General features: G+C 43.5%; 1 protein-coding gene across 2 annotated transcripts; it reads left to right on the forward strand.

Annotated features, from left to right (window-relative positions):
- Window positions 1–1,470: 1,470 nt before the first annotated feature.
- Window positions 1,471–6,938, forward strand: VMA21 (vacuolar ATPase assembly factor VMA21). 2 transcript variants are annotated; one of them, XM_074915418.1, is made up of 3 exons: window positions 1,471–1,583; window positions 3,408–3,517; window positions 4,984–6,935. In XM_074915418.1, exons 1-3 carry the CDS (start codon window positions 1,528–1,530, stop codon window positions 5,124–5,126), a joined length of 309 nt encoding a protein of 102 aa, XP_074771519.1. In that variant the 5' UTR covers window positions 1,471–1,527; the 3' UTR covers window positions 5,127–6,935. The 2 variants fall into 2 exon arrangements, with proteins under 2 accessions (XP_074771519.1, XP_074771520.1); XM_074915419.1 differs by having other exon boundaries at window positions 1,528–1,580; window positions 4,984–6,938.
- Window positions 6,939–23,469: the final 16,531 nt, after the last annotated feature.

The raw sequence follows: 23,469 nt of genomic DNA on the forward strand, positions 1-23,469 counted from the left end.
CTGGGGGAAAAAAACCCCCACTTTCTAATAAAATTCACCTTCTTTCGCGCATATGCTGGGGTAAACATAATAGAAGGCCTCACTATTCACAAAGGGGAGAAAATGAGTGCCGCAGACTGTTGCTCCTTCCCTCTCACCTTTACACACTGTAGCTGCTGGTGCGGTGTAGTGGCCGTTGCCTCTAGCCAGACAAGGAAAATTCACATGCAGACTCACAGCAGGAATTACCAAGAACAAAGTGCTTATTGCTCAGTCTTACTGCTTGCAAAGAAAACAACCCTCTCTTACATTTCTCCTTTTCCAGGGTCACAGGTAGCAGAACGCCATACTGGCGGATGAAAGACGAGGCCGCCATGCCATGTGCTATGTGACACTGTAGCAAGGAGCAGGGCAGAGGCCACAGTGCTGGGCTGCAGGGATGCTGGCTGTCTGCACGCTGCAGGAAAACATGAGGGAAGAGTTATGGGTGCAGTTAATGACTCACACAATTAAGATTTGGCATGGCTGAGTGGTAAGGTAGCAGCATGAAAGGGGCAAATACCTTATTGTTGTGGTATATGAGACTCAATTAAATGGCAACGTCCAATTAAATGGCTTCCAGAGCTATTGGAAGCTTGCAATGCTGCGTGTTCCTGCTAGAGCTGTTCACTGAGTATAAACAATTAATTTCCCTGCAAACGAGACAGATGGCATAGCCCAGAGATTATAACACTCTGGTCTTCTGTTGAAAAGATGGGTTCAGGTCCATCCCTTGGCGAGTATTTAGGTAAAGTAGCATCAACAGGAGTGTGAACGAATAGCTTAAACAGAGCATCATCTTGGAAACACTTAGTGCTCAGCCAGGCTACAGGAGAGGGAAACCTGCCTGAGGCCTTGGTGTCTCATTTGCAGCACCTATTAGTTGTGTGAGGGGCTGTTTATCTCTGGTTTTGAGCAGAAATTGCATCTTTGCCTGGAGAAGGAATTTTGATTAGTGCCCAGAGAGCAGGAAACCTGTAAAAGAACCAACACTCCTCCTAACAGCACAACATAGAAAAGCCCTGTGGCTTTTAATTTGTAGTGTTTTGTACCACCGAGTTCATCAAAATGTCTCAGTAACATCTCAGTTTTTGGCTCCGAGACCACTGCCATTTGCTGGAAAGCCTTGCCCTTCACCCAAGCCACTGAAGCGTGGGCGCGCCTGACTGCAGTTGTGCCACGCACGGGCATTGCCATCGCCCTCAGGGAAGGCGCTCCTAAGCAGCACGGGTTGCTCTACAGTTTCAAGCGGGCGGTGGGCCAGCGCGGGGTAGTTGGAGACAGCACTGCCCAAGCACAACTGGCTGCAGCCGGGGGCCCAGCCGAGGGCCGCCGCCCGCCACCTCCCCGCGCCCTCAGGCCTGGCCGGGCGCGGCGCCCACCGCCCGGCCCTAGGCCGCGGCCGCCCCGCGGTTGCTATGGAGACGGCGGCGCTGCCGCCCTGCGCATGCGCCCGGCCGGCTTCCGGCGGAGCGGGAGCCGCGGAGAGCGGGGCCGTGAGCGGCGGCCATGGAGCGCTACGGCGAGGCGGCGCTGGGCGCGGGCCCCGTGCCCGACTTCAGGCAGTAAGTCGAGTCGAGGGGAGGGGAAGGGCCTGGCGGCGGGAGGGACACGCTCCCTGCGGGGTGGCGGGGCCTGGCGGCGGGCCGCAGCCTGGCCGGGGGAAGGGGGGTCTGTAGGCCGCGGCGGGCGGGATGGCGCCTGGTACCGGCAGCCTGGGGGGGTGGTGATGGTGGTGCAGCACCCCGGGGGTCAGCCGGGGATGGGTGTCTGCCCGTCCCGCACTGTTGGGGAGCCGGAGACAGTGGAGGAGGCCCCGGGTTTGCCTTGGCCGCGCTGTGTAACCCTGGGCAACCCCGAAACCCGAGCGCGGAGGCCGGTCTGCAGTTAAAAGCTCCGTGTTAGCGCTGAGGTTATACGCAAATACTTGTTTTTGCTGCTTAGAGAAGTGATGAAAATATGTCCGTGTAAGAAAGGTATTTGTCAACAGTGCAGTATTGAACTTCGGTAATAAGCGGGAGGTCATCTTAGTCTTCTATGGGTAGGTGTTACATAGAGAATAGTTTCAAGTTTCCGTAGGAAAAGTTTGAATGGTTCTATGCTTTCTACCCCGACAGATCGTGAAACGAAGTAAAGGCAAAGTTTCCAAATGCCTTTTTTTTCCAAGCTACTGAATATGCTATCTAAATGTATGGCAGTACATGATCAACAAGAAGTGCTGCTGGCTTTAGTGGAAAAGCTGTGTGTGGCTGCATGTCACAGTCTTTTGATGACTGTCAGATCATGAGATTTATTTTTTTTTCCCATTTCCACTTATTTTTCCGAAGGCACGTCAAGGATAAAATGTGTTTTCAAGCAATATACTATGGCACAAATTTGTCTTGATAGAACTTTTTGAAACTACGTATACAGAAATTGCTGTGGAGGTGCCTGGAAGTTTTAAGAATTATGTATCCCTGACTTGAATTGGTTTTTATGCATATTTGTGTTTTGAAGCCTTAAGGACACGTGCCATTGAATTCAGTAGTTGTTGAAAGTCAAAGGGGTATTGCTTGGCTTACATGTTTACTTCAGCATAACATAATGTAGTCAGCCAAGCAGAGTGAGTGAAAGCTGGTGGAAGCACGCACAAAAATGAGCTGTATGTGGTGTTTTGTAGATACAAAACCTGTTCCAGCAGATCAAGTTCGGGGAGACCTTATCAAGTGCATAATCCTTCATTGTGATTCTCTTGCTCAAGGTCTTCTAGCTTTAGGTCTGTGAATGCAAAAAGGTTATTAATGCTTTGGTGTTCTGATTATTGCTACGGTTATTCCAACTCCCTCCGTGGAAACTGAGAAATCATTTCAAATAGAGGAACAATATCTGATAAAAAGGAACTTCACTTCCAACAGTAAGCTGTTAAAATCATTCTGTGTACTTCCCTCTGTAACCTACCCTGCAGGATTTGTCATTTTCCTACACTTGTAGTTATTTTTTTTTTTTAAAAGGGAACTTGGCAAGTTTTAATGCACAGTACTGTCATATGACAAGTGCATAAGTATCTAATAGTATATATTTAATAATTACATAATATGATGATAAACTTATTAATGTAAACCCCCTATGTTGTTAATGCTTGCAGAGCAATAACAGGGAAAAAAATCTGAAGTCTGTTTTTCATCTTGTTTGTGAGCTTTCACTGGCAGAATCGTTAGATCTTTTTGAATACTCTGATTTTTCTGTTGCAGCCAACAAATGCATACTCCCAACTCTTTTATAGCTTCCAAATGATACACGTACTCAGTTCTTGAAAAGTAATTGGCTTCTGTTTAGGACAAGTTCATGTCCTGTTTCAGGCATATATACTGTGACTTTGTTCTCTGTGTAACTTCTCTTATTTATTTCAGAAATGAGGGTTCATTAACATCAACTTTAAGAACACTTCTATTCTTCACAGCTCTAATGATTACATTACCTGTTGGGCTATATTTTTCATCAAAGGCTTATATATTTGAAGGTAATTTTGTTTCTGCCAATTAGCATTACTGTTACAAAAAAGAGGAAAAGCACAATGCTCTAAAAGCATCTTTGTTCTCCTTCCCATTTTGAATATTTGTTTCCTTGTGCAAACTTAAGACCTTGTGCTGTCTAATTAGAACAGAAAATTATATAAATGGTTGATGCATCCTTCCCTGCGTTGTCATCTGCAATCTAATATTTGCTGTTTGCTGTACAGTGGTTTAGCTAGCATACAGGTGCATTGTTCCCCTTACTTAAAAGGGTATCTAACACCACCCTGCACCAGACTTTTATCAGAATCATTAACGATGTTTCCTGCAGGTGGTGCAAACTAATTGCGTATTCAAGACAGAATAATGTTGTTTACTGGGTTTATTTCTTGCTTTGTAAAACATGCCTGCATTTGTAAGTGTAAACTAGTTAAGTCATACACCCAGTTTCAGATATTGAATGTGGTTGCTTGTAGAGCTTTATTTTAATTAAAGAACAACAAAAAAGTAGCTCTGTCAAACTGCTAACAACCAGCCCCATTCTAACCTTGATTCTGCAAGGCTTTGATACTTTTCTCTTGCAGCATTAGGAAGTTATCTCCTTCAAAATCTGGGAGGAGGGAGGGAAAAAGAAGATGCTTTTAAGAGCCATTTGTGAATATATGAGTTGCTCCAAGATGATTCTCCTTTGGTGTATACTGCTGTGTGTAGTTCTGAAGGCTGAAACTGGAAACTTGATAAATAAAATTCAAGATTCTTTTTAGCATTTTTTACCGGAGGTGTAGCACTTTGCTGTGTCAGTTAATGGCAAGATCTGTCAGCACTGATAGGATTGGGTTTGTGTTTGGAGGGTGGTGGTTTTGGTGTGGTGTCATGTGTGTGTTTTCGTTTCATTGTTTTCTGGGTTTTGTTTTTTTTTTTAAAATGAATGAAGAGAAATGACATTTTGGTATTCAGTCTTCTGATATTTAAAGGCTTATTTCATGTGAGATGCATTCATGTATCTTAACTGGTCAAGAATTATTGTTTTACGGTCTAAATATAGAAGGTTGAAGTTCTCTGAATTGTTGTTCTACCATTGTATCCTGTTGTAGTGGCAAATAAATTATATCATTATCCCCCCCTCCCCTCATTTTCCTGCCCCACAAAGAGAATTACACTTATGAAAAAAGGACAGTTTGGGTTAATTTGGTGCTGGAAGATAGCAACAGAAAAAGTGAATGTTCTAGAACATTCTGTTGACAAGCTGTCGACTTCAAAACCAGGGTATTTTAATGTAAATATTGAACAATTGCAGTGTTACTTTAGTCCAGAAATAGTTTCAAGGTCTGTAATTGACATGGTGAATTCTTTCCTATGAATCTTCCTGAGCTCAGTCTTTTGATAAATGTAACTTTGGCCTATAGGAAGAATCCTGGTTTGCCGTTTCAGTGTTCTTAATAACTAATACTCTTTATTTTCTTTATTTTCTCAGGTACCTTAGGAATGTCCGACAGAGACAGCTATTTTTATGCTGCCATAGTTGCTGTAGTTACTGTTCACGTGGTACTTGCTCTCTTTGTATATGTAGCGTGGAATGAGGGTTCTCGACAGTGGCGGGAAGGCAAACAGGACTAGAACGAAGATCATCATCATCTGATCCTACAGACTGTAAATCAAATTTTTGTGAGCTGAAGGAAAACTGTTCTTCAAAATGTATAATACACATGTACAAAGATGAGGCTGATGCCTCAACTCTGCTTAGGAAATAAGACTTGTGCTCATCTTGAATGTGTACCAGTGTTTTCTCTAATGCTGATGGAGGTTGTTCTTTAGCCAGCCTCTATTAGGTCGAGCTGAGGAGGTCTTCACATGGAATTAGAATGAAATAATTACATATGTTTGAGAAAATCCTGTAGCTATTTTTGCCATTCCTAGTATTTTTCTGGCTTGCTCTGAAAATAATATTGGCATGAAGCAAGCATTACACTTTTGAGTAATTAAACTGCTAGTTAAAATATTAAATTATTAATGTTTCTAGTACAGAACCAAACCACAGCCCCATACTGGCTACTGTGAAGAAAATTAACTCTACCCCAGCCAAAACTGGCACAGCAGGACAGACATAAATAATATATTTCTGAGGTTATAAGTAATTGCAAAACCAGATTTGGTTAGAAACTCAGGTGATGTCTCTAACGTGAAATACAAAGGGTTTTTTTGTTTTCAAATGTAATTTTTTTATTACAGTGTAAAATGCAATCTTTAGTTTCCTTTTGGGAGGATTATTGTATTACTGCATTGCTCATCTTTCCACTTTTCTACAGTTAATCCTGATGATGCGAAGGAAATGGCATAGCCTGGTTTTTTTAGATGTCTTCATTTATGTATCTCCTTTGATAATTTCTAAAGGATGTAGTTGGGTTTTCTGCGGTAATATCAGTAACAGCCATAAGCCAGTCTAGTGGCTAGTAGAGAAACAAGCAAGAGAAAACAAGCTGTAGCCATCCTCAAACATCCTTTATGAAGCAAACACAAGAGTGATCACATGGAAAATTTGTTTCTCTTCATAAATATTAACTTGTACACTGTGAAATGATACACTATGTTGATTGTTTTCTTTTTTCCTTGGTTGTGTGTAGAAAATGGCTGTAGCTAAAGCACAGTGACATTTTTGTGTTGTAGGATAACCTGAATTTCATTGCACTGTTGTGCTGTTGTTAGCAAGCTTTTTGGTCTGTAGATAAAACATTTTCCTAAGGTTCCAGCAATGCGTAGAACTTTCCTAACGCTGATGATTGCTCTTAGGCCGTTGTTCTTTAGGTCGTTCTGTTGAGTTTTCCTGTTTGCTGTATTATTTGAGCCTTTTTAGGAAGTGTTTTGCTTAATATAGGGCTTGGAATGGTTTTGGTGCTGCATTTGTCCATGGTAAAACTTATCCATAAAGGAGACAAAAATCAGTTATCCATGCCTAGTGGCTTGAGGAATGTGTTCCCAGATCTTATTCCTTTCATCTCCACCCTGGTCCCAGGTGTGCACAGGCATATATACCATGTCACACTAATGCAAATCAGTTTTTTGCATTTTGTTTCTGAAATGTTAACTTTTCTCCTCCGGAAGTCCATTGTCAGGTTGCTGCCAGAAAACTGGTGAACGGTCTCATAGTACTTGAAATACAAATATAGTTTGTACGTTGGCATGTTGGCTTCCTGTTCTCCAGTCTATGAACTGTACATTGTAGAACAAATACTGCCTTTTAATAAAGAATTACACTGCAATACAAGATCCGGTAAACAAGCACGTGTGCTGAACAGTTTTTGGATAATCTCTTCAATATTGCTCATGTATAGCACAGCTTACAACAAAGAGATCAGCTATAGCACTGCACAGTGGCTTTTTTTTACTCCATTTGTAGTGGAGAATAAATGGACGAAGCTGTCATGCTTTCATAGCTGGGTCTTGTGCTACATCTATTTTATGTTTCATGTACCAGAATCCCTAGATACTAAATTAATTTCCTAGGAATAACGGGGAATTGCTCATTATAATCATTTAGTTACAAAAATCTGAAGTCTGACCTGTGCTATGAGTATAGGCACAATAATGTCTCAGCATTTGGGTGCAATGAACTGAACTTTAATCCATCCGTTGGAGCATCTTTGAAGATAATGCTTTGATCCACAATTGTGTTCTTGAGCAAAGAGGTGAGTGTCTGCACTTTAACAGTCATGTACTGGGGTTTGTGTTGCCTGTGCTTGGGAGTTGAAACAACCACTCTGGTAAATGGTGCAGTAAAACCAGTCAAGCGGTAGAATTACACCATGACTAGGAAGAACAAGAAACTGCAGCCGTACAATATAGAGTCTACATGGAGTAGATATCCTGCTGGGGCTCCTGTTGTGCTTTACCAATACTGAGGTTTGTTGTATTTCAAGAGCTTTGTTGTGGTCTCTCTAGGTTGAGTTTCCACTCATATATCTAATGTTCCTGTTAATGTCAAAGCTAATTTTAATGTTAATTTTTTGTTTAATGGCCATTGTGATTGTTTTAGAGTTTAAATAATACTGTACTGTATTGGGTTTGCCTGGCAAGGTTTTGGTAGTGGGGGGCTACAGGGGTGGCTTCTGTGAGAAGCTGCTGGAAGCTTCCCCCATGTCTGACAGAGTCAATGCCAGCCGGCTCCAGGATGGACCCGCCGCTGGCCAAGGCCATCAGTGATGGTGGCAGCAACTCTGGGATGACAGATTTAAGAAGTGGGGGGGAAAAAACTGCCAGGCAACAGCAGCTGGGAGAGAGGAGCGAGAATATGTGAGAGAAACAGCCCTGCAGAGCCCAAGTGAGTGCAGGAGGAGGGGCAGGAGGTGCTCCAGGCCCGGGGCAGAGGTTCCCCTGCAGCCCGTGGGGCAGCCCGTGGGGAGGCAGCTGTGCCCTGCGCCCAGGGAGCTCCACGGGGGAGCAGACACCCACCTGCAGCCCGGGGAGGTTAACGGGGGTGCAGTCTGTTGCCCACCCCAGCAGTGGAGACCCACGCTGGGGCAGTCTGTGAAGAGCTGCAGCCCGTGTGTGGGAAGAACTCAGACTGGAGAAGTTCCTGGAGGGAATGACCCCACGTTGGGGCAGGGGAAGAGTGTGAGGGGGCTTCCCCTGAGGAGGAAGGAGCGGCAGAGACATCAGAGGGTGATGAACTGACCACAGCCCCCATTGCCCATCCCCCTGTGCTGCTGGGGGGGAGGAGGGTGAGAAATCAGGAGTGAAGTTGAGGCCGGGAAGAAGGGAGGGGTGGGTGCGTGGGAGGTGTGTTAAAATTTAGTTTTTTCTGCTTATTACCCTGTGCTAATTCGATTGGTAATAAAACTAATTTCTGCAAGTCAAGTCTGTTTTGCCCACGATGTTAATTGCTGGGTGATCTCCCTGTCAGGCCTTTCATTATATTCTCCCCTGTGCAGCTGAGGAGGGGAGTGGTGGAACAGCTTTGGTGGGCACCTGATGTCCAGCCAGGGTTAACCCACCACATGTACAAATCGGGAAAATGATAAAAATTGTGGAGAGATCAGTATTGTTGCTTTGATTTTTATTTTCTATAAAATGATGATGTAAAATTTGTAATGATACCTTAAAGTGCTACTAAGTTTGTTCATTTAATTACTAGGAATGGATTTGAGACAACTGTTGTTTAAAAGGCAAAATTGGGAAAACTTGGTCTGAATAAGCCACTCAGTACTTCAACCTGGCCTTTCACTTAGTGGCCCGTCGTGTGTTTGTATAGGTTGGCAATCGGGCTGTTCCGCTAAGGCAAGCAATTGTACCTAGCAGTGAGCAAATATCTTGAGACTGAGATCATAGCAGAAATTTTCTGGAATGTTTTCCAAGACTATAAATAGTAAAGGCGGTGGGGGGAATTGAGGAGGGAAAAATCAGTGACTTCTCAATCAGTTTAGTTTTATTCTCCTGTACTACTTCTCACCTCTGTTTTTTTCAAATGTCTGCAGAACCATGTGGTGGGTGCCCAGCCTATGAAAGGTGATCAGCTCTGGTTTGTGGTTAGGGATGCCTGACTTCACTCATTTATTAACTGCTAGCACTGAGTAGGAAGTCTCCAGAGAAAATGGTGATGTTGGTGATCATGTTGTTAACGGGAATTTTTTCTCATACCCTAACATTGGTTAATGTACATGAACTTTCAACAGTCTTTACAGTATATTTGAAACAAAACAAAATACTACCTACCTGGGTTTTGCTATGTAAAACAGGGCCTAGTAATACCTCTGATTTAACATTAAAAAACGAAACCAGCTGCCCCAAAACCCCAAGCTCCTGTGTAACTTTCACAGTGATGGTTATTGGACACTAATCAAACTGATAGGAAATTAAGGGATATAATGTTGGCATGCTGCTAATGCCACATTACAAACTAGAGGGCAGGCTTTTCTGCCTGATCGCTGTGATGGGAGGGGAAGTTGTGGTGCTGGCTGAAAAATTTATGTTGTCCTTTAGTGCGTTGGTGAACAATAAAATGTTTGATGTTACTGCAGTTTTGATGGTTTCAGACTGCTGCACGGTTCTTGTAGTTAAATTAGCTGTGCTTCGCTTCTGATAGCCCGCACAGTTGGACAGGGTGTGCTCAGAGCCTCCAGGCAGGGGTATTGTTGCTAATAGTTCAGGTGAGTAAGAGGTGGGAAAGGAGAGGGCCCTTAGAACAGTGAACTAAGCCACACATGTATTATTATTACAAAATAACATAATATGGGCATGACTGAAATTTAGGTAGGCTGCAGCTTAAGGGACAAGAGGAGGAAGGGGTCCTGTGAAGCAAAAGAGTGACTTGAGGTGGTGGGGTAGAGATGGGGTAGGGTGAGGGCTGAAATGTGCTGGCACAGCTTGGTATATGATGACTGAGGCACCATATGTTTTTGTTCAGAAGTGTTTATTACACTGTTCTCCAGGGGATTATGCAAAGCCGTTGATCTGAAATATTAAATGTAAATCATACAAAATAGCAAGCCAATTCCATTTTTAACTTCCAATTAAAGTTGTTCGTAGGTTGAGAGCTTTGCAGTGTGTGATCTGGGACACATTTATTCAGCTTTGTCTTGTATAAAATAGTATTGTTACTGTCTCTGAGTCATCTCTTAGGGCAGGGTCAAGCCCTTGGAGTATAAATATTTCTTTAAAAATACCAAAGAGCGACTGCCACTCTAATGTTTCATTAGCTCTAATCAACTGTCAGTTTAAGGGAGACACACAGGCTTCTTATTTCAAGTTCACAGGAAGCAGTACTGCTGCAAGTGGAGGTTCTTTTGTGCTTGAGTGGGGCTTGTAACAAGGAAATACTGTGTAGTTTGGGGCCCTGACAGTCACTCTCTTATCTGAAGACATGCTAATGTCTGAATGTCTGAGATACAGCTTGAATCTCTTTGTCAGGAGGACTGAATCACAATGTTGTGTATCAATGCTTAGGTACAGTTTAAGGCAAGAGACAGAGGTAAACTCTTGGGACTTGAGTGTTGTTTGAACCTAAAATGGTAAGAAAAAGTATGGGGGAAGTGAATGGCAATTTCTGTAGAAAGCAGCTTTTTAGGTGCTGGTCTTCCAGTTTGCGTTCTGAAACCAAGAGACAGAGCCAGTGGTGGTCCTGTTTCTGAAGGCAAGGATGCTGACTGGAAAGCTTTGTGGTGAAGGATCATGAGGGGGAAGAGCTTAGCAAGTCCAGCAGTTAACTTGGTGACTTCCCAGCTGAATGACTGGGACTGAATTTTCTTGGTTTGCTGTCATGTTTTACAATCCTCTTTGTCCTACTGGCTCTGGATGGCACATTCCTGCCAAGATGATTCCCTGTGGGTGCCCGGTGTTTCTAGGAGTGATCAGGTGCTTACTTGGAACTGTGCTTTTACAATAGCACAAACCGCTTATAGGCCTGGAAAAAAGCTGTTGGTGCTTATAGTTGGCACATGACACTGTGGTTTAATAGTTTTAGTGTAAATAGGCCAGAGTGTAGGCACAGGAGGTTTGTTATTAATGAAAACGTTTTTTAATTGAAGAATGATTTATGAGTGAGAGTAATGGCAGTCAGTTAAAAAACAAAACCTGCTGTGGGTGTGGGACCATGCTGCAGGCACCACTGAGGAGCCGTTTAATACCTTTGCAGTTTTTCATCCTCAAGATGCAGAGTTTCTCTTAAATTGCTTAACTCAATAATATGTATGGCTCCGCTGATGTTGGAGATCAACTGGAAGTACCAAAGTTTAGCTCCACAGCTGGTATGCTCCATACAGCTCATTTCAAGGGAATGGTGGTTTTGTGTCTGATAGAGAAGACAGAAGAACCCACTTTGCTCTCAAACCTTGTTGCAGTTTGAGCCCTTTCCTAGAACAAATTCCTATAGAATGAGCAAATGTTGGACTATTCTTAATTTGAAGCATGGTGATAGAGCAGTTTCCTTTAGAATCATAGAATGCTTTGGGTTGGAAGGGACCATAAAGATCCAACCCCCTGCCATGGGCAGGGACACCTTCCACTAGCCCAGGTTGCCCAAAGCCCCGTCCAACCTGGCCTTGAACCCTGCCAGGGAGGGGGCAGCCGCAGCTGCTCTGGGCAACCTGTGCCAGGGCCTCACCACCCTCACAGGGGAGAATTTCTTCCTTATATCTAATCTAAATCTACCCTCTTTTGTTTTAAAGCCATTAGCCCTTGTCCTATCCCTGCACCCCCTGATGATGAGTCCCTCCCCTCTTTCCTGTAGCCCCCTTTAAGTACTGGAAGGTCACTCTAAGGTCTCCCTGGAGCCTTCTCTTCTCCAGCTGAACACCCCCAACTCTCTCAGCCTGTCCTCATAAGGGAGGTGCTTCAGCCGCCTGATCATCTTTGTGGTCTTCTCAGGACCCACTCACCAACACTGGTCCCAATACCAAGCCCTGAGGAACACCACTTGGTCTCCACTCAGACATTGACCTGTTGACAGCAACTCTTTGCGACCATCCAGCCAATTCCTTATCCACCGAGTGGTCCATCCATCAAATCCACGTCTCTCCAATTTAGAGACAAGGATGTCGTGTGGGACAGTGTCAAAAGCTTTGCACAAGTCCAGGTAGATGATGGCAGTTGCACTTCCCTTATCCACCAATGCTGTAATCCTGTCGTAGAAGGCCACCAAATTAGTCAGGCACAGTTTGCCCTTAGCAAAGCCAATCACCTCCTTATTTCCCACGTGCTCTAGCATAGTTTCCAGGAGGATCTGCTTCATGATCTTGCCAGCCACAGAGGTGAGACTGGCCTGTAGTTCTCCAGGTTTTCCTTTTATCTCTTTTTAAAAATGGGGGTTACATGTCCCCTTTTCCAGTCAGCAGGAACTTCACCAGACTGCCACAACTTCTCAAACACCATGGATAATGGCTGAGCCACTTCATCCACCATTTCCCTCAGGATCTGTGGATGCATCTCATCAGGTCCCATGGACTTGTTCATCTTCAGGTTCCTTAGATGGTCACGAAACTGATCTCCTACAGTGGGCAGTTCTTCATTCTCCCAATGCCTGCCTTTGCCTTTGTGTCTTGGGCAGTGTGGCTGGAGCACTTGATGGTGAATACTGAGGCAAAAAGGTCATTGAGTACCTCAACCCTCTCCACGTCCCAGGTAACCAGGTCTCCCATTTCCTTCCAGAGAGTGCCCACATTTTGCCCTAGTCCTCCTTTTATCACTGATGTACCTATAGAAGCTTTTCTTGCTGCCTTTGACGTCCCTGGCCAGATTTAATTCTATCAGGGCTTTGGCCTTCCTAACCTGATCCCTGGCTGCTCAAACCGTTTCTCTGTATTCCTCCCAGGCTGCCTGTCCTTGCTTCCACCCTCTGTAGGCTTCTTTTTGTGTTTGTCCAGGAGCTCCTTGTTCATCTGTGGAGGTCTCCTGGCATTCTTACCTGACTTCCTCTTTGTTGGGATGTTCCTGAGATTGAAGGAGGTGATCCCTGAATATTAACCAGCTTTCTTGGGCCCCTCTACCCTCCAGGGCTTTATCCTTGTGCTACTCCACCAAGCAGATCCCTGAAGAGGCATAAGTCTGCTCTCCTGAAGTCCAGGGTAGCGAATTTGCTGGGCACCCTCTTTGCCTCCTTAAGGATCTTGAACTCCACCATTTCATGGTCACTGCAGCCAAGGCTGTGCTGGAGCTTCACACTCCCCACCAGCCCCTCCTTGTTGGTGAGAGCAAGGTCCAGCACAGCACCTCTCCATGTTGGCTCCTCTATCATTTAGAGAAGGCAGTTATCATCAATGCCTTCCAGGAACTTCCTGGATTCCTTATGCCCTGCTGTGTTGTCCCTCCACAGATATCAGGGTGGTTGAAGTCCCCCATGAGGACCAGGGCTTGTGACCACAAGGCTGCTCCTACCTGTCTACAGAGGGCCTCATATGCTCAGGTTTTCTGGTCAGGTGGCCAGTAGCAGACCCCCACTGTAACATCACCTGTCCCTGCTCTCTCTTTAATCCTGACCCATAAACTCTTGATTGGCTCCTCATCCATCTCCAGGCAGAGCTCCAGGCGCTCCAGCTGGTTGTTGACGTAGAGGGCGACCTCTCCTCCCTGTCTCCCCTGCCTGCTCTTCCTAAAGGGCCTGTATCCATCCATTCCAACACTCCAGTCACAGGAGCCATCCCACCATGTCTCCATGATGCCTGTAAAATCGTAGCCCTGCAGGTGTGTACATGTCTCTAGTTCCTCTTGTTTATTCCCCATGCTACATGAGTTTGCACAGAGGCATTTAAGGTGGCCCCTGATGAAGCTGACTCTCTGGCTGGAATCCCTTTGTGCTGCTCTTCAGGTGCTCTCCTGATGACCTGTAATCAGAACCTTGTGTTATGTCTTCAAGACAGTGTTTTTTCCTTACAGTGTAAAGTATGCCCTTACCAAACAGTCCAAAGCAAAGGTCTTTGTGATGATTTGGGTGTTTGAACTGTTCTGATGACTGTTTGTGTGTTAGGTGCAGCTAGCTGTGTTTAAATGCTGTAGCTCATCATCTGTGGGTTTAGCCCAACATCCCTGAGACCTGCTGGGTGGATTTCAAATTAAGTGTGCTGCGTGTCCTCTGTTTGCCCTAATGCATAGTGGCTTCAACAGGGTTATTAGAAATAATCTTGAATAGCAGCTGTTTCACAGCTCCCAGTTTTACCAAGTGAAATTTGGATCTTTACTTGTTTTTTATGTTTGAAATAAAATTACAATGGCACCTCTCTTATGGTAATGACTGACTGATCTGTTACATTAAGCCAGTTCCTTTATTTCTAGCTAGCATTTATTTCTAACCCATTATACTTCTGCAAGCAGCAGCAAGTTCCTCACTTTTTAACACTTCTCCCACTTTACCTCTCCTAGCTATTTGTCAAGTGTTTTCGATGGGAGCAAGTATTTTCTATAGTGTGACATCTGTTGTGATCCCTTGTTAAGATTACATTGAGCTTTGGAGGGAGAGATGAGGTTTTTATACCACTTGGTGGGGATTGTGCTTTCCTGCCCATGAATTTTTCAGAATTGTTAGTGCTATCAGTTCTGATATTTAAGGCATGAAAACAGTAAGAAGAAAGAAAAAAGTTTCCAATTTTATAAACAGCTGTCATGGGCCTTGAGAGAAGTAATTAACAACCTTAAAATAATAGCATGTTTTTGTGTTATATGCTTATTAGATTCAAAGCAGTCCAACTCTGTGTTCAGATGTCGTTTTATTTTAGCATATTACAAAACTTAAGAACATTTAAGTATACTGAGTAGCATTGTCAGTGTGATTCAGGCTGCTTTCACTTTTCCGGCTCTGAAGGAAAACTACATGGAGCCTTTTATTAAGGAAATGTTAGTGAGCACCTGGGAATGTGTGATGCAGCTCTTCAAGAAGCCTGCCCATGCCAGAAAGCCGTGTTTGCATTATATCAACCTATGCAAGGGATTAATCTGGAAGCAGAGCTGCGTGGCTTGTGAACTTTCTACCTCAGGTCAGCTGTGCTCTAGCTGCGTGGTCCAAATTGCTATTTGATGGGATAAGCAACTTCTATGTGTTTTTTATGGACTTTGTTCAAAGACCAAACAGGTAATTCTTCACAGCAGGTAATTCTGCACAGCACCACAATTAATTTGCTACAATTTTACTCCGTTAAAGATGGAGCAATGCAAAACATAGTTGATTACATAAGCACAAGTTTGGTTGATCACATCTGTATGTGGATGTAATATGTGAATTGACCAGTAAGGCAGACACAGTGATTTATTTTGTCTTGTTTCCTTGAATTCTGCCAAGACGGTTTTCTTTCAGTTCAAATTCAGCAGTTTGTTCAGCCTCAAAGATTACTGTACTGATTGATTGACCAGTAGGATGAACTGTTGTGGCTGTGGAAGACAGTGTGCTCCAGACTCCTGTGATGAACAGATGAGGCTTTGCAAGGTAAGGCAAGTCCCCTTGCCTGTGATCCTGACTTTTGCAGAATTAACAAGGGCTGGTCCCAAATCCATTCACAATGTGAAATGCAGATAATGAGATATTGGAAGTATCTGTGCCAGGACTATTGTGGTACAGATGGATAAGAAGAGTTACCTGTCAATAACAGGGCATTGACTGACTCTTGTGTGCATTCCTAGCACTGGGAAATCAGTATAAACCCATCATTTTCCCTAACAGTCTTTGAAAAACACAATCTGTTCTTAAAATGTTCCCAAGAAAAAAAATTCTACTTAAATTAGGCTTTTGAGACTCAGTAGAAATTTAAGCTACTTACTCTTTAGCAAAAAAAAAAAAAAAAAAAGCGCTTTTGGATAAAACTCTAGTGTTGGTGTTGATGGATTTTCCTCCCTGGGATACCCTGCATATTTCTTTTCTGCAGAAAAAGGTTAATATCACAGAATACTATGTGTGGCAACATCCATAGGTTCCTTGTGTTGCAATGGAGTATTTATCCTTCCTAGAGATCAGTATCCAGATATCACTCTCTGTAGCACTTGGCTTTTTGTGTACTGTCTGCTCGTTGTTGCAGCAATTCCCAAAAAAGAAGATAGGATCCTGCTGCACTAGATCTTTATGAATGCACAGTGAGAGTTGACTGCTTTCCTGAAGAAGTTAACAAATAACTAGATAGGTCAGACTAAAGGGATGTTGGGAAACAAGCATGGCAAAGGTATCAAAGTGGAAGTAAAGTGGTGCTTGGTAACTCCTGAGGCCGTCGGGCCTCTGAGCTTTGTCTCCATGATAGAAAAAATAATGCATCTTTACTCTGTGTAGATACACTCAGAGAGATAAAGGGATTTTTTTGTGTGTGTGCTATGACAGATCACAGGTTTAAAAATGGAGGGTAAGTGGGGGAAGGGACTGGAACTTGAATTTTTTGACTCACTGGTCTATCAGCAATATCTGCCATTCACTACCATCCATCCACAGTGATTTTTTTAAGGGATTGTTTCTGTTGAAATCTTGAATCAGAGAATAGCTGGAAAGTTACCTGATTTTGCATAGCTTTACATTCTCTTAAAAGTCTGTACATCTCACACTATAGTGCATGCTTTCCTCCTTTGTCAGTTGGTCTGAGTATTCCATGAGACCCCCGTTTTGGCAGATCTTTGCTGTTGTTCATTTGGCTTTAGACTTTTCTGGGCTTCTTTCAGTCAGACTTTTTCTCTGCCTGATTCTTTCTACCTCCTTCTAAAATCATAAATAAAAATTATTTTAAAAGCTTAGTTGAAATTTGCACACCAATGGAGGCTAGGTCTGCACTTAAACTCTGTGATTCCATTATCCTTTCAATAGTTTTAGTACTGTGCTTTTGTTCTGCTTCGCATTTCAAGTGCACATCCCTTCATTTGCCCACAAGATTGAGTTGGGAATGAGTTCAGTGGTCAGGACGCAGAATATGCAGTGGTGCTATCTGGGGGAAAGGGTTGGCACGGGACTGGAAGGGTATGGTAGTGAGTAAATGATGAAAGAATTAAACTACTATATCAATAAATATTTTAAATATTATTCTATATTCTTAAAATTTAAAATAATTATTTTATTTAAATATTTAAACAGAATATTTAAAAATATACTTATAATAATGTAATTTTTCATCTATGCCTTGGGGTATGTACACGTCTTAGTTTTAGCTCTAAGCAGTGTATTGTTTGGGGAAGTACATTCAAGCATGACTAATCTGCATTTGTCTCCCTTTCCCAAAACATTGTGCCATTATGTTTTATTTTTCTGTATTTAAAGAATATTCTTTCGTAATCCAAAAACTATTTTTCATTTTTTTTCTAGAACAATTGGTTGGAGTGTTTTTATTAATCTTTTTATTATTTAAGCACTTCTATCTGTAATACACAATAGAGGCAAATGAATTGATTTTTTTTGAGACAAGCTTGCTTTTTATCCTACAGAAACGATGACTCATGAGATTCATCCAACCCTCATCTGTATTCCTCCCCCAGCTAATAAGTTAAATGTGAGTTTTGTGTTTGTATTAAAAGGCAGCCTATGCTTACCTCACCAGGGAGCTTGTTTGAACATTGAGTTCACAAGAGGAAAATTCCTTGCCACAGTAAAACTGCATCTCTGGGCATTAAGGAACTTTGCAAAGTTTGCTCCTTAACTAAAGAAAAGATTATTTGATTTAACTGCTCACATTTAAAGTGATCCTAGTCTGGCGTACTTGTAACTCTTCATGGTGATGCCCGATTTGTGGCTCTGACCCATGAATAGACAGCAGAAGGCAGAGACCTGTAGTATTTTGTCTCTGGACCTGTTAATCCTGCAGATGGAGGCTACCAGGATGTACAAGATGCTACACTGATCTAGGATGAAAATGCTCTATTTTTATTCGGACTGAAACAGTCCTGTAAATGGTTGTGCTGGTGTAACTAAGAAGGAAGCATGGAGGATGGAGCTGGGTGGAGGTACTTCAAGTTGGTGTTGCTGCTGAGGCCCCATGCTGTGGGAAGACACCCTTAGCTGGGGCTGACTCCCACATTAACACAGCCCAGCTTGTTTAAAGCTGAAATGAGGGATGGCCTTGCAGCTCTGCAGTGTGGATGCACCATGAATTCTAGCTGAGAGGAAAGGAGAGCTTCATCAGTACAATTCACCGCATAAACGGTAGCCGATTTCTCTGCAAAGTTGTGGATTTTGCATTGGGCTCTTTTAACTGAGCAAAGGTCTTCTGAGCATCCTTGCTGGCAGATCCTGGTTTAAAGCCTCCCATGGGGGATGCCTGATAGGTGTGCACAGGAGTAGGAGGCTTGCTTGATGTCTCCCAGCCCCCATCTTGCAAAAGTGTTTCACACACAGGGTCTGGCTTCTCTGACTCTGCTCTTCCCTCAAAAGGTGCCCAAACTCTTGGGCCAAGAGGTACTTGACTTATGTTACACAGGTGAGCCTGATGTTCATTATGTTAATTCATTAAAATTTGATCCTTTTGTGATGTAAATACTGTGTAACCTAGAACAGAGTTGAGCTCCTGAATTGGTTTTGCCTAGATGCTGATCAGTGTCTGGCTGTAGACAGTGCATGAAGCCGACACAGTGACATGGGTGTGAATTCTCAGTCTGGACAGGTGTTTTACCCCCTCTACTGTTGCTTATTGAGCAAAAGCAAGCCCTGTTTTTCCAGGTACTCCTTTCTCTTGAAATCTGGAGAGGTAAAGCAAAAGAAGCAGCTTTGCAGAAAGAAATCCATACTCTGAACATCAGGGTTTTTTCTGTTTGGTCACTGCACACTTAATACTGCCTTGCAGATGTTGGGACGACTGGTACTTAACTAAGATTGTTGAGATGATTGTTTTTCCAGAAACAATAAAAACTCAACGCGTATCTATCTCCTCCCTTCACCATTTCCTGGGGTGGGAGGGACTGGCTGTAATTACAGAGGCTGCAGAATAGGCATGTCCATACCCTCCATCAGCCAGAGCTACAAGCCTCTTTCTGTATGACTCCAGCTAAGGCCAGTCTGTGGATTCTTGTTAAAAGGGTTTTGGAGATTTTGCAGTGCTTCTATTTCCTGGAACTCTCTACAGCAAGCTTGCTGCTGTGAATGGAGTTCTGAATAGATGAACCTGCAGAAGTGCAAATGATTGACTGGGTCATAAATAGCAAACGGTTAAGCCTTATATCCCACAGGATGCTAAACAGAACATGCAGAATAAAGAATAAAAGATGAAAGCAACGTAGACCATCAACTTCACATTTTCCAATGGAGGAAAACACTTTGGGCAGACACAACATGTGGGGAAGAAGAAGAGATTCTGCCATAGCAGAAATGGGCAGTTGACCTGTGTGCTGAAGTTCAAAGAGTGAAGGCTCTCAGGGTGATTCTTGCTCCTGCCTTACAAACTCAATTAGGACTTTAGCTGCAAGCAGAGCGAACAGTAGAAACTTAGGTGAGACAGTTCTGCTGAAAAACACATTGGGCAGCCCTATGAACAGACAAGGAATGTCTTTTTATAGTTTGACAGGTAATACTTTGTTTCTCCCATCCCTTCTCAAGAGAACTGCAAGTAGAAAAATACTGTGATTGACTACAGGCCAGTAGGCCAAGGGAGACTTTTAACTTTCTCTGGCAGAGAGTGGCTTTAGTGAGCATGGTTTCACTGACACTTCAGCACTAGAACTGACCTAAGTGCAAGTCAGGGGGGGTTTTTTGGGTGGATTACCCTTAGCTGGTGTCAGCAGCTTTCCTTAATTTGAATTTCATGAGTATCTATTGGCTTGACGTAATCCTGTGCATGGACAGAGGATTAAATATAATATATCATTCCAAACTTAAGAGCGCCTTAAGAGCGCAAGGTAAATAAATTCCCAGTGCGAAAGGCAATCTCTGTGACTTCCTAACCCTCCCTTATGCTCAAAGTAATTTAAAAGTATACTATGATGAAGATAGTATCTGAATGCCAAAAAATATCTAATTTCACAGTCACTTATGCAGAGCATACTTTGCAGTTCGATGGTGTTCTATATAACACAGTATTCTTTTCTAGATGTCTGCTCATTAAGCAAGATCTTCTTTACAAAGTGTAGGGGCTGTTTAAATGCTTTAGGGGACGAGCATATTTATTATGAGCTGATAATCCTTGTAACTTGTTACATTATTATATAAATGGATTAGAGTATAGTCCAATGAGAAGCATGAAAGTGATTACTAAACTGCGGAAATAAATGTACTAGAACCCTAAATAGTATAATAATCCTCCAAGGGGAAACTGCGCCATCATCCATTTATAATGGTATTGTGATTGGCTTTGTTTTAGTCCAACTTTGAGTCAGTGTCTCCATGAAAATCTCATGACTTGCCTTCCAAAACGACATCAAAGACAAAAGGAGAAAAACAGTCTTGACAAAACCAGGTCACTACATCAACAAGAGCAGAGTGGGCTGAGCAGCTCTGCTTCCTAAATCAAAGCCTTGCTGCAGGAGCATTGCTGCACTCCCGTTAGTGTGGCACAAGTGCCGTTCTCAGCGGTGAGGGACCAAGAAGCGTCACAACAGCAGATAAAGGGCTGAAGGGCTTGGCCAAAGCCTGGTGCCTCTGCTCTGAGAGTGCTGCTGTCCTGAGATGAGGATGTGGAGGTGCTCAAGGCATCCCTTTGCAGGGAACGTCCTGGTCCCAGCTGTGCTTTGCAGCCAGCCCCTGAACAAGTTAGGAATGAGGAGGAACAGTGAGTCCTTTGTGCCTACATCAAGCAAAAATCCCAGCAAGTGAACTAAGATGTTCTGCTAGCCCTGTGCTTCCAGAAAAGCAAGGGTCCTTTTGTAGTCTTGGCTAGGAACTCCCAGGGCTGGGAGAGACAGGATCTTCTGATGTCTGTGAACCATGAGAAAAAATAGCTGGCCTGGAGATCATCTCAGTCTGCCTACAGAGCGAGGAGCTGTCAAGAAACCATCATCTCCCTGTCCTGCCACTGTTCCTGTGCATCCCCAGAAGAGCTGTTCATCCAGGGACAGAGGGCACGCAGGCTGCTGTGGAATTGCCATGTGGGCAAAACAGCTCCTTCAGGCACAATTCAGCTGTCTGTCGCCATGCGGTGGGAGCTAGAGGGGATTAATGAAAAGGACTCTGCTCCTGGATCCCATGCGACAGTGTCCTCCAGCCATTTTTGTAAAGAGGTGGTTTTGTTTAGTGTATATAGCCAAAACTTAACAAGGTAATTATGTAGCTGTCAGGGTGAGGTAATTAATATCCAGTACAACATACTGTAGCATACTGCTTCTTTTACATGTGTTTTGTGCAAAGTGGGAGTGCTGAGGTGTGCTAGTTTTCCTACTTTGCTGCTGTCTGGTGAAGAGGGTGAAAAAAATGATGGGAAGAAGGAAACGTGTCTTCTATCTTTTGGTGTGTTAATTAAATAGTGAGCAGTGGCAGCAATGGCAAAGTGTTAGGGCTTCTCCTGGGAGGCATGTACTGAGCAAGGGATTTGCAGAGGAGGAGAAACCTGGATGCAGGGGACTCATACAGGTGTCTGTGTCCAAGAACAGCATCTGTTCTTGCCAACAAGCCTCGCTCTGTTGCTTATTTACTTAATGAAGAAGAGGCCTTTACCTGTGTCTTTGCCCATATGGGCACAAGACCAGAGTTTTGGTGTTACCACATGAATAGCGGTAACAGCACATGGTCTCCTGCAGGTTTCCCTAAAACCATCCACTGACACATGTAGCAGGTGCCAAATGGAAGCCACATGGCACAAGCTTTGCTCTTTCTATAGGACTCCTTAGGCAAGGTTTACCAAAAGTGAAGACCTAGTCTCAGGCTTGAAATGTCACGCTGTGCAGTCTGTCTCCTAATGCAGTTACTACTGAGCGCTGAAAGCTGGAGCCTGCTCCTGCGCTTGTGATCTGGCGTCCCCCCGGCTGCACCACGGTGCCAGAGACACCCCAGCTTCTAGCAGAAGTAGCTCCCGAGCGGCTCACGTCAGCTGCTTCTCCTCACGGCTCCTCCTGCAGCACCGCAACTGCGGCAGGGGCACGGAGAGGCATACGTGGGGTCTGTGCCCCAGGGGGTTGTCCCTGCACAAAGCCAACGCCAAGCACGAGCTGGCATCTGCCCTGACCCAACAGGTCATCTGGAGGGGTAAACTCAGGGAGGGAAACAGAAACTTACTTTAATAATGTTAGGAAGACCTGCCTGGGTTTCAAGTGAGTTAATATCTCAATGCAAAATAAATGACTTCTATCACCTTGGGCTTTTTTGGGTAGGATTTTGAGCAGAGCAAGCTAATAATGATTCTGGTTCATTGGGATTTTAAATGGTATTCTTGCTTATTTCTGTAAACAGAAGGTGATAGTACAGTATGTGGGAGGTCTTTAATCTTCCAGATTTACATTTTGTAGGATTATAATTTTTTCTAAGATTTTTGTTTCATCTTGAGCACTGGCAGAGGCAGGTAACTAAAGGTACACACAGAGCATTTTAATGTGGCTTTTTCCTAAAATCATCTGAGCAGACAAGCCCCTTCCAACCACAGCCCCACCCTCCCATCTACATTTCATAAGGGTATTACCACTGTAATTAATAGGAGTTGTATAACAGTACCTAATTAAACTCTGATCATATAGTGTAAATTTAACTTGATTATCATTAGCCTCAGTGAACTCTGCAGGAGATTAATCCTGGTGATTCACTCAGCACAGAAAGCAACAGCGCCAGTTCTGCAGTGGCCCAAAATATTAGTGGGCCAAAGTACTCCGTGTTCCGAAACCCTAGGAGGTAGTACCAAGGATAACGCTGGTGTTGATGAGGGGATTGCACTGCAACTGGAGTCTCCCCATTTCCAAATTGGTTAAAAACCACTTTGATGCCAGCGGGCTCCTATGGAGCAGATCTTAAAACACTGAAGAAGGAATCTGAGAGGATTATGGCTTACATAAGAGTTTTATGTCTGTCCTAAAGCTACACCCCCGATGCATTTGTGGGCTGTGTAATGTGTCCACCAATGATTCATGGACACCAGGACCTCCTGAATGACTGACTGTAAGCCATGTTTTGTTTAAGATGAGATTTGAAATACAATCCCTTATGAAAGGTGCTGGGGTTTTTTTATGTGGGAACAAAGCAAAAGCAATAATGTTTATTTATTTCTGCACATCAAAATTCTGTGTGCTTCACTTCTGCCCAGAATATTTCCACTTTTCTTTGCTGAAATACTAAATGAGCCTTTGGTAAAATAATATTTTTTTTTTTTTTTTTCTGTATCTAGTCCAGAAGTACAGGGCGTGGGGTTTGTCCTGTCTTTCGCTGAGCACATCTGCTTGTTTGTCACTAATAATAGTTTAATCAATGGGGCCGATTCCTGCATATTCTCCATCTGATGGTAACCCAGAAGACCCAGATGACAGCAGAAAAAGGTCTTTTGTATGTGTCACTTTTTTTTTTTCCTTAATTAAAAGCAAAGAGAAAGTTTTACTCTTGTTTGCATGAATGGTCACATCAAACAGTACAGGAAAATCTAGGCCAAGCTGCTTTCAGCGGGCTAAGGAACATTATACCATC

This window comes from Athene noctua, chromosome 11 (genome assembly GCF_965140245.1).
Source record: "Athene noctua chromosome 11, bAthNoc1.hap1.1, whole genome shotgun sequence".
Classification (NCBI taxonomy): Eukaryota; Metazoa; Chordata; class Aves; order Strigiformes; family Strigidae; genus Athene; species Athene noctua.

What these genes read in the sequence shown, in the direction of transcription:
- VMA21 (XM_074915418.1), top strand. Translation starts at nt 1,528, where the DNA reads ATGGAGCGCTACGGCGAGGCGGCGCTGGGCGCGGGCCCCGTGCCCGAC. An exon ending in CCCGTGCCCGACTTCAGGCA is followed by an intron (nt 1,584 to 3,407) that starts GTAAGTCGAGTC and finishes TATTTATTTCAG; the next exon opens with AAATGAGGGTTCATTAACAT. An exon ending in AAAGGCTTATATATTTGAAG is followed by an intron (nt 3,518 to 4,983) that starts GTAATTTTGTTT and finishes TTATTTTCTCAG; the next exon opens with GTACCTTAGGAATGTCCGAC.